Source organism: Myotis nattereri (genome assembly GCF_964212035.1).
Source record: "Myotis nattereri genome assembly, chromosome: 4".
In the NCBI taxonomy this organism is placed as follows: Eukaryota; Metazoa; Chordata; class Mammalia; order Chiroptera; family Vespertilionidae; genus Myotis; species Myotis nattereri.
In genome coordinates this window covers 77,159,432-77,173,913 of record NC_138079.1, presented here as the reverse complement: position 1 = coordinate 77,173,913, position 14,482 = coordinate 77,159,432, and the positions used below count along the sequence as shown (strand labels likewise).

Genomic DNA, 14,482 nt, shown 5'->3' with positions numbered 1-14,482 from the left:
CCTGGGGACCAGAGCAGGAACAGCACATAGGACCCCCAGTTAAAGGGAGAAGCTACGTGTAGCAGGAGGCTGTGGGCCAGGTGCATGACTTGGGAACCTCAGCTGATACCTCCATGACTCAAAGGTCCAAAATGCCAAAGGATGCCAGACCGAGTCTAATACAGGGATGGCAATGTGAGCACTCAGGCTGAACCAAGACCAAGACAGAGATCACTAATGAGTCGCTCTGTTCTCTCAGCACAGACATGGCCTCAGAACCCTTCTAAACACAATGTTCCAGGTAGCCACTTCCAAGAGAAGGTACCCTCTCTCCCAAAGGGAAACTGCTTGTTACCTTTGGTCCAATAATATTCCAAAACAAAAAGAAGAAATGGGGGAAATGTATGGGTCATATGGCAAATAGCCTAATGTGGCCCCCTAAAGTGCTACCTGTGTGGTAGATGTGTCTCCTGGAAGAAAAATAGTCCTGGGTAAGAGCTGCAGATGTCTCTAAGCCTTTAACCCACAATTTGGGTTTAAACCCCATTGCTTACTGAAGCATGATATTCAAGCGTGAGTAAAGTTTATCTGCCAGAATTATTTTTTATGTAAACACTAACCACAGTTCTAGCCCCTTATTTGCCTATAGCCAATTCAATTTTTCATAAAGTTGGCCAAGCTAAAAATCAGCTGTGAATATTCATTCACTGCATGGTAATCAATTGTCACACTCATCTCTGCTAAGAACAGGAAATCATATACAGTTCCGTGTGTGGGAGTTAAGGCTTCTTATTTACAGTTCCCAAGTTCTCTTAACGAGTGCCAAAGACATGCAGGGCACATCCATGGGAACTGATCTTCTACTCAGAGCTGGCCTCCAAGGCAATTGAGCGGGTGACCCAGCCCCCAAACCTCTCCTGTGTCTTCCTTGCAAGCCACGCTGCCTGCAATGCCCCCTTCCAGCTTTAATTTGAAGTTAGTATTTGACCTCTTGCACCAAACAAACATAGACTAGGAGTTGTCTACCACAAAGGAAACATTTGTCAGAATGTTCCCTTCCTTTGCAGTAGCACCCAGCCGGAGAGGGCGGCATCTGGGCAGAAGATGGAAGTGGGACGGGAGAAGGGACCCCTGGCCATGCTTTTTGTCCATTCATGATTCTGCTGCAAGCAGCCCGGCTTAAATGATTTACTTCTCTCCGATCAGCCCAGGTGAAGCCAAGGACATTGGAGTGAGAATGTATGGTCAGCCCTGTCTTGGGATCAACCAATCCTTCCCACAGAGGGAGAGTTGCCACTTTCCACTCTGCTGCTGCTTTTCCTGTGAGCTTTTCCTAGTCCCATGAAACCAAACCTATAGGCAATCTCCACTTGCTAATAGGGTGAGTTCCAAAGATGTGTTTGGAAGTCAGTTTTGTGTATCTCCAAACACATTTTCTAGAATTCTAAGGTTGTAAATAATGGCTAGGCACCCAGGGCAGCCTCCAATGCACATTTGCTACATAATTTACAGCTGTGATTTTCAAATGGTGTTCCACGGCACACTGATGTGCTGCAAGAATTTTTAAGCTGTGCAATACCTGACTATGTAGTCAGGGGCACTGACCTCTTTTCCCTTAGAGCAGCGGTTCTCAACCTGTGGGTCGCGACCCCTTTGGCGGTCGAACGACCCTTTCACAGGGGTCGCCTAAGACCATCCTGCATATCACATATTTACATTATGATTCATAACAGTAGCAACACTACAGTTATGAAGTAGCAACGAAAATAATTTTATGGTTGGGTCACAACATGAGGAACTGTATTTAAAGGGCCAGAAGGTTGAGAACCACTGCCTTAGAGTGTCAAACAAAAAATGACAACAGCCAAGACAACAATAGCCATCTGGTGTGAATGAATCAAAATTATACCTATTTTTTTGGTCATACCGGCAAAAAACATATTTTTTGATGTGCCACAGAATTTTAGTAATTAGTTCCTTTGTGCCATGAGCTGAAAAAGATTGAAAATTGTTGTGGAGATCACGAGAGTGGGTTTCAACTCTTTCCCATGGACCAGAGCATTCATGTTTCAGTTCGGGCTGCCTAGAGCTCCTCTGGCTGCCACCAGACCGCAGACTATTCCTCTCTCCTCAGAGCTCATGGTAGGGGGTCGTGGAAAAAGACAGGAGGTTGCCCTGGCTCCAGGCCGCCACTAGAGTTGAAAACAGTTGAACTCTTAGGAGAGGGGACCTGTGGAACTCTGGGGTGAGTAGAGAATGAATCCCCATGATGTTGGTGAGTGTAACGGGCTTCAAAGAGCCTGGGCCTTCTGCTGACTCTCCCTGACATTTGTTATTCAAGTCCCAGTCTCAAACTGTCTCCTTTACCAGCCCTGAAATCAGCCAGTTTCTCTCTCCACTGCCGCCTGTTGTTTCTAATCAGCATTTCTGTGGTTCTCTGAGAAACCAATCAGTCTCATTTCATCCCCCAGCCTGTTCCTGCCACTGAAAGGAAAACACAAATGGCACTGGGAAATAATGTCTTCAATCTCAGTGACAGAAGATACAGCGTCTAAGACAGACAATGGTCACAGTATGTTCCATCGAGGTAGTAATCGAGGACCGTGTTTTCTGGCATTTAAAAAACTTCAGAAAATACAAAGAAATATTATGTAGCCCTAAAAAAGAAGTCCTGTCAAAATGCTGCAACATGGATGAGGTTGTTGAGGATATTATACTAAGTTTGTCATTAAAGGACAAATACCATATGATTTCTACAGTAGTCAAAATTGCAATATGCAATAGCTGAAGTAGTCAAATCCTCAAAACAGAAAGTAGAAGTAAATGGCTGCAGGGAAGGTAGGGGGGCTTTCAGTTTTGAAAGACGAAAAAGTTCTGGAGCTCTATTGCACAACAATGTGAATATACTTAATACCACTAAGAAATTATTAAGATGGGCCCTGGCTGGGTAGCTCAGTCAGTTAGAGCATCGTTTCGATACCCTAAGGTTGCAGGTTTAATCTCAGTCAGGGCACATACAAGGAGCAGCCACTGAATGCATAAATAAGTGGAACAACAAATCAATCTTTCTCACTCTCTCTTCCTCTCTCTCTCTCTCTCTCTCAATCAAATTAATAATTTAAAAAAGTTTTAATGATTAAGATAGTAAATTTGATGTTATGTATTTTTTACTATAATCTAAAAATAAATGAATAAATAACTTCACAAACAGAAGAGACCACAAAAATTTAGTGTGGTGATTGCCAAGGGGAGGGGGAGGTAGAGGAAGGTAGTGGAGGGTATAGGGGGGATAAATGGTGATGGAAGGAGACTTGACTTGGGGTGGTGAACACACAATACAGTGTACAGATGATATGCTGTGGAATTGTGCACATGAAACCTGTATAATTTTGTTAACCTGTGTCACCCAATAAATTCAATAGAAAAGGGAAAAAAAGTGAACCAAAAAACATGATATGCCAAAATTATTGGCTTAGAAGTTAATCATCTTTTAGTCTTGTGACTATTTTAATTTTAACATAGAAATGTGTAAGAGAATCAAAATATATAGTGTTTATAATTTTAGATTTTAAAATATATTTGTAATATTTAAAAGAGTATATGGCCTGTTAGAATAAGAGAGCAGTCTTCTAATTTCACTTTTTCAATGTGTAATGCAATAATTGATTAGAAATGTTATTTTAAAGTTGAAATCTTAAAATAGAATATTACAACATTTAAAATAACTTAAGATTTTACCTTATCAATAAGTTGAACTTATTATATTTACAAAAAGTACTTAAGCCAATAGGACAATTTGCCAGCCTGGAAGCTGGATTAGATAAAAATTAAGTTTATTAAATATACAAATTCCATTTTTAAAACTTGATGGTGTTTATACTTGTAAAACATTAGTCAAAGGCCCCTTAATGTGTTTTTAGAATTTGTTAGACCAATAAATGAAACAACTGTAAGCTAAATTTAGCTTTAGAAACAATGAGGTTTTGGATTTATAACTTCAGTAAGTCAATAATTAATTATTAACACTAATAAAAAAACAGAAAGAGAAATTAAGAAAGATTTCATTTACAACTGCATCAAAAATAATAAAATACCGGGAGGAGCAAGATGGCGGCGGTATAGGCAGACGCGTCCCAGGTCCTGTCCCGGAGCAAATGGAGTGAGCAGCTGAAACTAGTAACATCCACCCCGAATTGGCGAAATTGCTCAGCTGGTGAGACGGTTTGCAGCCGGAAAGAGCAGAACTCCCTTGGAAAGGTAAAAAAAACCCAGGGATTTGGGCAGGAAAGTTTGCCAGACCTCTGAACCCAGAGAGTCGGAGGGAGACCGCGCGGCAGCCGCGTCCCTTGGGACAGGCACAGCCCCTGACGGGGGGAAGGAGAACCGCGGGATTCCTGGCGCCGCCGGGGGAATTGAGAGCTGGGTTCTGTGATCACAGAGGACTGAGCCTAAAGGGGGCAGCCTGAAGAGCTGACCAGACCATGCAGTCCCGGTAAGAGAAGAAGCTTACAGAAACCGAGCCTTTCCCGTTTCCGCGGCCGGCGTTTGTTTGTTTGTTTTCACTGAATCCTGTTCATGGGACATTTCGGATACAGACACTCACCTGTGCTGAAGAGAGGGAGAGTGTGCGGAGGAGTGGAATCTGGGGAGAGACTGAAGAGAGAGGGGGAGCCGGGAGAGGTGGCAGCGAATTGAGTGCTGAGACACCCCCGAGCCCAGGTCTGGGGCAGACATTCTCTCCGGAGAGTGAGACTCCTCCCCCCAGCCCCCAGGCAAGGAGCACAGCCACACCCAGATTCCACCCTGTAGGAGATCAAGGATTAAAATAACCTGGTCAGTCCCTGGGAGTTAACAGGGTCTGGCCTATAGAGGGATTTTCAATCCCAGCAACAACACAGCGCCAGTAACTAACTATTACGCAGCCAGCTCTGGGCAGTGAACTTCCACTGGACAGAGAGGCCCTATAGCCTCAGAGGCCAACCCCAGAACACTGCCACCCAGAGGCTGACCCACAAACTGACTCTTTGCTAAACACAATATAAGGCAGTTTGGGAAACAAATGCGGCTTGCTTTAAAATAAGGACTGTGGTTTACAACACAGAGGAACAGTGTATCGCAGGGAAACTCAACACTCTCCTGGATACCTGGCAGGTCTAAGGCGAGCCACACTGAAGAATAGAAGAACCGAAGGACCTTCACTACTGCAATTTCTTTTTTCTTTTTTCACCTTTTAACTAAGAAATCAATTTTTTTTTTCTCTTTTTTCTTTTTTTTTTCTTTTTTTTCTTTCTTCTTTTTTCCATCACCTGATTTTACCCTTTTAATTACTACCTTCTTATTTTTAACGAGTATTATTACTGCTACCATTTTACCATTTTTTTTAAAGTGCCATTTTATTTTCTCTTTATTTTATTTTGGGATTAGTGTTCTCCATTCTATTTTCATCGTTATATTATTGGTTGTTTCTAGTTTGCATTCATCCCCAGGGAGCTGTTGCTGGAATTTGTTGGGATTAATGGCTGTTCTATAGGAGTATTCTCCTTATATAAAAAAGTCTCTTCCCCTCTTCCACTTCATTCTCTCTTTTTGCTCTTTTTTTTTCTTTTCTTTTCTTTTCTTTTCTCGCTTTTATTTTCCCCCCTCCTTTTTCCCAATTTCATTTTTGCACTCCTTTTTTTGGTCCCTACTTTTCTTTTCTTTTTTCTCTTTTATCTTTTTCTCCTCCTTCTTCCTTATCCCCTAATTCTCTTAATTCAGGTGGTCACCTTTATTTGGGGTTATTAATATCGTGAATATATTTGTGTATAGTGCCTGGTACGTGGTGCCTTGTTGTGTTGTATTTTGTGCCTTTAAATCAACGCAGCAGATCCAAGCAACAGCAACCTCCTGAGCACCAACACACTCTCCTGAGGAACAGCAGCTGTACGTGAAACCTCGCCCCACCAGCCAGAAGAGCCACCACAGCTGTGAACAGCACCCACCAGAGGAGCTGCTGCCAACTGAAGAGCAGCTGCTACCGCAACCGCCCGAAGAGCAACCACAGACCAAGGAGTCACTGCCACCAAGGGAGCAACCACTGAACGACTCAACGTCTAGATATGTCAGTGAGATCAAACATGGGTAGACAAAGAAACCCCCAAAGGAAAGAGAAGGAGGACTCTCCAGAAAAGCAGCTAAGTAATACAGAGGCATGCAACATGACAGAAAAAGAATTCAGAATAAGGATCCTAGAGTGCATAAACCGGATGGAGGAAAAAATCGACAACCTCTGCAAGAAGCTAGAAGAAACAGATGAAAAAATCAACAACTTAAGTAAGACCCAAGAAGAAATGAAGAGTGATATTGCTGCAATGAAAAACTCCATTGAAAGTATCAACAGTAGACTAGGAGAAGCGGAGGATCGAATTAGTGAATTAGAAGACAAGGAAGCAAAACACACCCAAACTGAACTGCAATTGGAGAAAAAAATTAAAAGACAGGAGGAGAGCCTAAGGGAGCTTTGGGACAACATGAAACGAAACAACATACGAATAATAGGGGTACCAGAACAACAGAAGGATGAACGAGGATTAGAAAACCTATTAGAAGAAATAATATCAGAAAACTTCCCTGAGGTGGGGAAGAAAAAAGTCACACAAGCCCAGAGAGTCCCAAACAAGGTGAACCCGAAAAGACCCACACCAAGACACATCATAATTACCATGGCAAACGTTCAGGACAAAGAGAGAATCTTACAGGCTGCAAGAGAGAGACGGAAAGTTACATACAAGGGATCTCCCATTAGATTGTCAAATGATTTCTCAACAGAAACACATCAGGCCAGAAAAGAATGGACAGAAATTTACAAAGTGATGCAAAGCAAAGGACTGAATCCAAGAATACTCTATCCAGCAAGGTTATCATTCAAACTTGAAGGGGAAATAAGAAGCTTCACAGACAAAAAAAGGCTAAGGGAGTTTATCACCACCAAGCCAGCAATGCAAGGAATGCTAAAGGGACTGGTATAAAAATAAGAAATAAAAAGCTCAGAAAGAAAACAGCCACACAAAAACAGAAATGGCTACAAACAAGTACCTTTCAATAATAACTTTAAATGTAAATGGACTAAATGCTCCAAACAAAAGACATCGAGTGGCTGAATGGATAAAAAAACATGACCCATACATCTGCTGTCTACAAGAAACCCACCTCATTAGAAGGGACTCACACAGACTGAAAGTGAAAGGATGGAAAAATATTTTTCAGGCAAATGGAAAGGAAAAGAAAGCGGGGGTAGCAATACTTATATCGGACAAAATAGACCTCAAAGTGAAGGCCATAACAAGAGATAAGGAAGGCCACTTCATAATACTAAAGGGATCAATACAACAAGAAGATATAACTCTGGTAAACATATATGCACCCAATGCAGGAGCACCCAAATTCATAAAAAAACTCCTGGAAGATATCAAAGGAGAGATCGACAACAATACAATCATAGTAGGGGACTTTAATACACCACTGACAACACTGGATAAGCCCTCTAGACAAACAATCAGCAAAGATACAGCAATCCTAAATGACTCACTAGATCAGATGGACTTAATAGACATCTTCAGAACACTTCACCCCAAAGCCAGGGAATATACATTCTACTCAAATGCTCATAAGACATATTCAAAAATAGACCATATATTGGGTCACAAGCAAAGTATCCACAAATTCAAGAAGATTGAAATCATAAAAAGCGTCTTCGCAGACCATGATGGCATAATATTAGAAATAAACTACAATAAAAACAACCCAACATACTCAAACACCTGGAAGCTGAATAGCATGCTATTAAATATTGATTGGGTTACCAATGAAATCAAAGAAGAAATTCGAAACATCCTGGAAACGAATGATAATGAAAACACAACAATCCAAAACCTATGGGACACAATGAAAGCAGTCCTGAGAGGGAAGTTTATAGCTCTACAGGCCTATCTCAAAAAACAAGAAAACATGGTGGTAAATCAGCTAACTCTACAACTCAAAGAATTAGAAAGAGAGCAACAAGAAAACCCCAGAGTGAGCAGAAGGAAGGAGATAATAAAGATTAGAGCAGAAATAAATGACATAGAGACCAAAAAAACAATACAGAAAATCAATGAAACCAAGAGCTGGTTCTTTGAAAGGATAAACAAGATTGACAAACCTCTAGCCAGACTCACCAAGAAGCAAAGAGAGAGGACCCAAATAAACAAAATCAGAAATGATAGAGGTGAAATAACAACAGACCCCACAGAAATACAAATGATTGTTAAAAAATACTATGGACAGCTCTACTCCAACAAACTAGACAACCTGGAGGAAATGGACAAATTCCTAGAAAAATACAACATTCCAAAACTCAATCAGGAAGAATCTAAAAATCTCAATAGGCCAATAACTATGGAAGAAATTGAAGCAGTCATCAAAAAGCTTCCAGCAAACAAAAGCCCAGGACCAGACGGCTTCACAGGGGAGTTTTACCAAACATTCAAGGAAGAACTAAAACCTATCCTCCTCAGACTACTACAAAAAATTCAAGAGGAAGGAACACTTCCAAGCTCATTCTATGAAGCCAGCATCACCCTAATACCAAAACCAGGTAAAGACAACACAATGAAAGAGAATTACAGGCCAATATCCCTCATGAACATAGATGCCAAAATCCTCAACAAAATCTTAGCAAATCGGATCCAGCAGTACATCAGAAAGATCATACACCATGACCAAGTAGGATTTATCCCAGGGATGCAAGGATGGTACAATATCCGCAAATCAATAAACGTGATACATCACATAAACAAATTGAAAGAAAAAAACCACATGGTCATATCAATTGATGCAGAAAAAGCATTTGACAAAATTCAACACCCATTTTTGATAAAAGCTCTCAGCAAGGTGGGAGTAGAAGGATCATACCTCAACATAATAAAAGCCATATATGACAGGCCCACAGCCAACATCATACTCAATGGACAAAAACTAACACCATTTTCCCTAAGAACAGGAACAAGACAGGGATGCCCCCTCTCACCACTCCTGTTCAACATAGTACTGGAAGTGTTAGCCATTGCAATTCGGCAAGAAGAAGAAATAGAAGGCATCCAAATTGGAAAAGAGGAAGTAAAACTGTCCTTATTTGCAGACGACATGATATTATACATACAGAACCCTAGAGACTCCATCAAAAAGCTACTAGACTTAATACATGAATTTGGCAATGTAGCAGGATACAAAATTAACCCCAAGAAATCTGAGGCATTTCTATACACCAATAGTGAACTTTCAGAAAGAGAGATTATAAAAACAATCCCGTTTACCATCGCACCAAAAAAATTAAGCTACCTAGGAATAAACTTAACTAAAGAGGTAAAAGACCTCTACTCAGAAAACTACAGGACGTTGAAAAAAGATATAGAGGAAGACATAAACAGATGGAAGAACATACCGTGTTCATGGATTGGTAGAATCAACATCATTAAAATGTCCATACTACCCAAAGCAATCTATAAATTCAACGCACTTCCCATTAAAATACCAACGGCATACTTCAGAGATCTAGAACGAACTCTCCAAAAATTCATCTGGAATAAAAAAAGACCCCGAATAGCTACAGCAATCCTGAAAAAGACCAAAGTAGGTGGGATCTCAATACCAGATATCAAGTTGTATTACAAAGCCACTGTTCTCAAAACTGCCTGGTACTGGCACAAGAATAGGCATATAGATCAATGGAATAGAATAGAGAGCCCAGAAATCGGCCCGAACCAATATGCTCAATTAATATTTGACAAAGGAGGCAAGAACATACAATGGAGCCAAGATAGTCTCTTCAATAAATGGTGTTGGGAAAATTGGACAGATATATGCAAGATAATGAAACTAGACCACCAACTTACACCATACACAAAAATAAACTCAAAATGGATAAAGGACTTAAATGTACGACAGGAAACCATAAAAATTCTAGAAGAATTCAAAGGCAACAAAATCTCAGACATATGCCGAAGCAATTTCTTCACTGATACAGCTCCTAGGGCACTTGAAACTAAAGAGAAAATGAACAAATGGGACTACATCAAAATAAAAAGCTTCTGCACAGCAAAAGAAACCATCAACAAAACAACGAGAAAACCCACTGTGTGGGAAAACATATTTGCCAATGTCATATCTGATAAGGGCCTAATCTCCAAAATTTATAGGGAACTCATACAACTCAACAAAAGGAAGATAAACAATCCAATCAAAAAATGGGCAAAGGACCTAAATAGACACCTTTCAAAAGAGGACATTCAGAAAGCCAAGAGACATATGAAATCATGCTCAAAGTCACTAATCATCCGAGAGATGCAAATCAAAACAACAATGAGGTACCATCTCACACCTGTCAGACTGGCTATCATCAACAAATCAACAAATGACAAGTGCTGGAGAGGATGTGGAGAAAAAGGAACACTTGTGCACTGCTGGTGGGAATGCAGACTGGTGCAGCCACTATGGAAGACAGTATGGAGTTTCCTCAAAAAACTGAAAATGGAACTCCCATTTGACCCTGTGATCCCACTTCTAGGAATTTATCCCAAGAAACCAGAAACACCAATCAGAAAGGATATATGCACCCCTATGTTCATAGCAGCACAATTCACCATAGCTAAGATCTGGAAACAGCCTAAGTGCCCATGAGTAGATGAATGGATTAGAAAACTGTGGTACATCTACACGATGGAATACTATGCTGCTCTAAAAAGGAAGGAACTCTTACCATTTGCAACGTCATGGATGGAACTGGAGAGCATTATGCTAAGTGAAATAAGCCAGTCAATGAAGGAAAAATACCACATGATCTCACTCATTCATGGATAATAGAGACCATTATAAACTTTTGAACAATAATAGATACAGAGGCAGAGCTGCCTCAAACAGATTGTCAAACTGCAGCGGGAAGGCCAGGGAGGGTTGGGGGGCAGGAGGTAGGGGGGTAAGAGATCAACTAAAGGACTTGTATGCATGCATATAAGCATAACCAGTGGACATAAGACATTGGGGGATAGGGGAGGCTAGGGGACTGTCTAGGGCGGAGGGATAAAATGGACACATATGTAATACCCTTTGTAATACTTTAAGCAATAAATTAAAAAAAAAATAAAAATTAAAAAATAATAAAATACCTAAAAATAAATGAACCAAGGAGGTGAAACATCTGTACCCTGAAAACTATTAAGACACTAATGAAAGAAATGGAAGAAGACACAAATAAATGAAAAAATATCCCATGATCTGAATTGGAAGAACTAATATTGTGTAAATTTCCATACTACCCAAAGCTATATTCAGATTCAGTGCAATCCATTAAAAGTCCAATGGCATTTTTCACAGAAACAGAACACACAATCCTAAAATCTGTGTGACCCATAAATGAACACTAATGACCAAAGCAATCTTGAGAAAGAACAAAGATGACGGCATCACACTTCCGGATTTCAGACTATATTACAAAGCTATGGCAATCAAAGCAGAATGACACTAGCATAAAAGCAGACACACAGATCAATGGAACAGAATACAGAGCCCAGAAATAAATCCATGCATATATGATCTCCAATGAACAGTGCTGGGAAAACTGGACAGTCACATTCATAAAATAAAACTTGATCTCTATCTTACACCATATACAAAAATCAACTCACAATGGATTAACAACCTGAATGTAAGACCTGAAATCGTAAGTCTTCTAGAGCAGCGGTTCTCAACCTGTGGGTCGCGACCCCTTTGGCGGTTGAACGACCTTTTCACAGGGGTCGCCTAAGACCATCCTGCATATCAGATATTTACATTATGATTCATAACAGTAGCAACATTACAGTTATGAAGTAGCAACGAAAATAATTTTATGGTGGGGTCACAACCTGAGGAACTGTATTTAAAGGGCCAGAAGGTTGAGAACCACTGTTCTAGGGGCAAACATGTGGTAAGCTCCTTGACATCAGTCTTGGTACCAACATAATGTCGCCCCAAAGCCTCTGAGGATGGCCAGCGGGCCAGCCAGGCCTCCCCACTATCCACTCTGTGTGCCCTCAGTGCTGTCCTTGAAAAGTCCTATCAGCCTGGACCAGAGATATCAGCTCATGCTTATTCTCTAAGATGTTTCATTATTCAGCAGCATTTTTAATCAAAGGCATGCAAATTAAGAAGAAAATTAGCAAAAAAGAAAAATGGCACAAGGTATAAACAAAAAAGCATTCTCATATACTGCTGGTGGGAGTATAAATTGGAAACATACCAAATACCTCTGATTCTAGGAATTTATCCTTAGGGATATGAACGAAGATTTAACTACAATAATGTCTTCTAGAGCAAGTCAGTTCATAACAGGTAAAACTTAGAAATCACACATATCCAATAGCTGAAGTTGGTTAAATAAATATTTACAATGCAATAACACTGACATTTACAATATGTTACAGAAGTACATTTATTGACCAGGAAAGACATTCACAATGTGTTTTTATTTTCTTCTTTTTGTTTAGTTACGTTTTCTAACTTTTTTCAATGAACATTTATTATCCTATATAGTGCTGGCTTTGAATAAAATCCAGGGGTTGGAAGGAGGAGAACACATATACTGATCCAAGCTCTGTGTGTGTGTGTGTGTGTGTGTGTGTGTGTGTGTGTATTACATGCCATTGAGTTGTCTTCAGTTCCTGGCAACTCTATGAATGAGTGATGTCCATGTGCTATTCTGAACAGCCCTGCTCAGCTCCTGTAGATTCATGCTTATGGCATCTTTTATGAAGTCAGTACATATCATATTTGTTTTCCTTTTTTCCTGCTGCCTTCTCTTTCAAAGGAGCCTCAGAGAGGTATTAGTGGGTTATCTGAGGTCACCCAGCTGAGTGGTACTATCACCCGGCACGGCAGATTCTTAAGTCCAGATGTGTCTGATCATTCCTAGTGCCTTCAGATTAGAGCAGAACCTTCTCTCTCTCTCTGCTACTCAACACCAGTGTCTCGGCTCAGAAAGCAAAGGTGCCCTCCAGCTGTGTGGTGAGCCAAAATATTTGAATAAAATTGTTTTTAAAATCTCTCTTCTGCATGTCCTATGCACAATGGTAAGAAACCTCAACTGCAAACTGCATGTCGTGTCATCATCTAGGATTTTCTAAAGTGTATCATCAAATAACAAACTTCTCTCAAGACATCTCAGAATGAATTGGTGAGATGGGGAGGGGAGGGAAGAGAGAAAATGATGATAAAAAAAGATCTACTTTGTGACCCAGGCTTATAGTCACTTCTTACTGTGAAAGCTCCTCTACTTTTAATAAACCTCATCATTCTCTTCACCAGCAAAAAACATGTTGGCCTCTCAGAAGTTGACTCAGGACCCTGGTCAGCTGCTGTGGGAAAGTTTTGTCTCTGTTCTCTTCTGTGACCTAAATCTAATAACTCCTTGACCCATTTCCAAAGAGACATGTACTGAAAACGGTGATTAACATTACTGTATCTGGCCTTGAAGCATTTATCTATAGCAGGGGTCCTCAAACTACGGCCCGCGGGCCACATGCAAATACAAATATTGTATTTGTTCCCGTTTTGTTTTTTTTACTTCAAAATAAGATATGTGCAGTGTGCATAGGAATTTATTCATAGTTATTTTTTAAACTATAGTCTGGCCCTCCAACGGTCTGAGGGACAGTGAACTGGCCCCCTGTTTAAAAAGTTTGAGGACCCCTGATCTATAGCATCTATTTTCTTCTTGAGGGACATTCATTTGGAGATATTTGATAGGACAGAGGGACAGAGTAAATGTTTCCCTCCTTACACAGACCAAGAAAGCAGCAGCCGAAAGTGAAAGGGAATGAGTCACAATGCCCTATCTCCCCAGGCCTCCATCTCTGCTGCCATGAACAGCGGCAAGCCAGCACTGGGAAAATAAGCAAACCTCATAGAAGTGAAAGTCTTACTTACGGACACACATTTCCCTGCTTTCATAAAATCCAGGACAACACTGTGATTTGCGCCTATACATAGTTTTCTCCCCATGTCGATAGGCTGTCCGATAACTGATTCTACATAGAGGGAAAAAGCACACTGTTACCTCTTTTGACCTGATATTTGATTAGAAATAAATAATTTATATTTCCATACAAAGAGTTATTAAATAGAATAAAGGTATTAAAAGCAACGTATTTAATGACTGTTATCAAATTCCTTCCCAGTTAGCCAAACTCGCAAATATACCCGAGCTTTCATTACCTGTGCCGTGTACACTTAAACCAGTTCAGAATGTCAGTGCAGCTGGTGTAGTAAATTTGGTCAAAGGGATGTGGGTACGACTCTTGCACAGTTACTGAGTAGCTGAAGAGAAGAGGAAACATAAAGAATCAATATTTCTCTTTCTTATATTAATTATGTACTATGTAAACAAACAAACAAACATGCAACCATAGGCTAAATTAGCTCCATTCGCAATTCCATACTGACTTAGATTCTC

General features: G+C 40.3%; 1 protein-coding gene and 1 long non-coding RNA gene across 2 annotated transcripts in view; both read right to left on the bottom strand.

Moving 5' to 3' along the window:
- LOC308517611 overlaps positions 1 to 14,482 on the bottom strand; it is a 775,374-nt gene that overhangs the window by 182,528 nt on the left and 578,364 nt on the right. The gene's annotated exons all lie outside the window — the stretch shown is intronic.
- Positions 1 to 14,482, bottom strand: part of MEGF10 (multiple EGF like domains 10) — a 124,450-nt gene that overhangs the window by 102,344 nt on the left and 7,624 nt on the right. Inside the window, exons 2-3 of the mRNA XM_081088822.1 lie at positions 14,245 to 14,346; positions 13,957 to 14,057 (exon numbers count right to left, since the gene is read on the bottom strand). Coding sequence (XP_080944948.1) covers positions 13,957 to 14,057; positions 14,245 to 14,346 — 203 coding nt within the window. The remainder of the gene's footprint in view (positions 1 to 13,956; positions 14,058 to 14,244; positions 14,347 to 14,482) is intronic.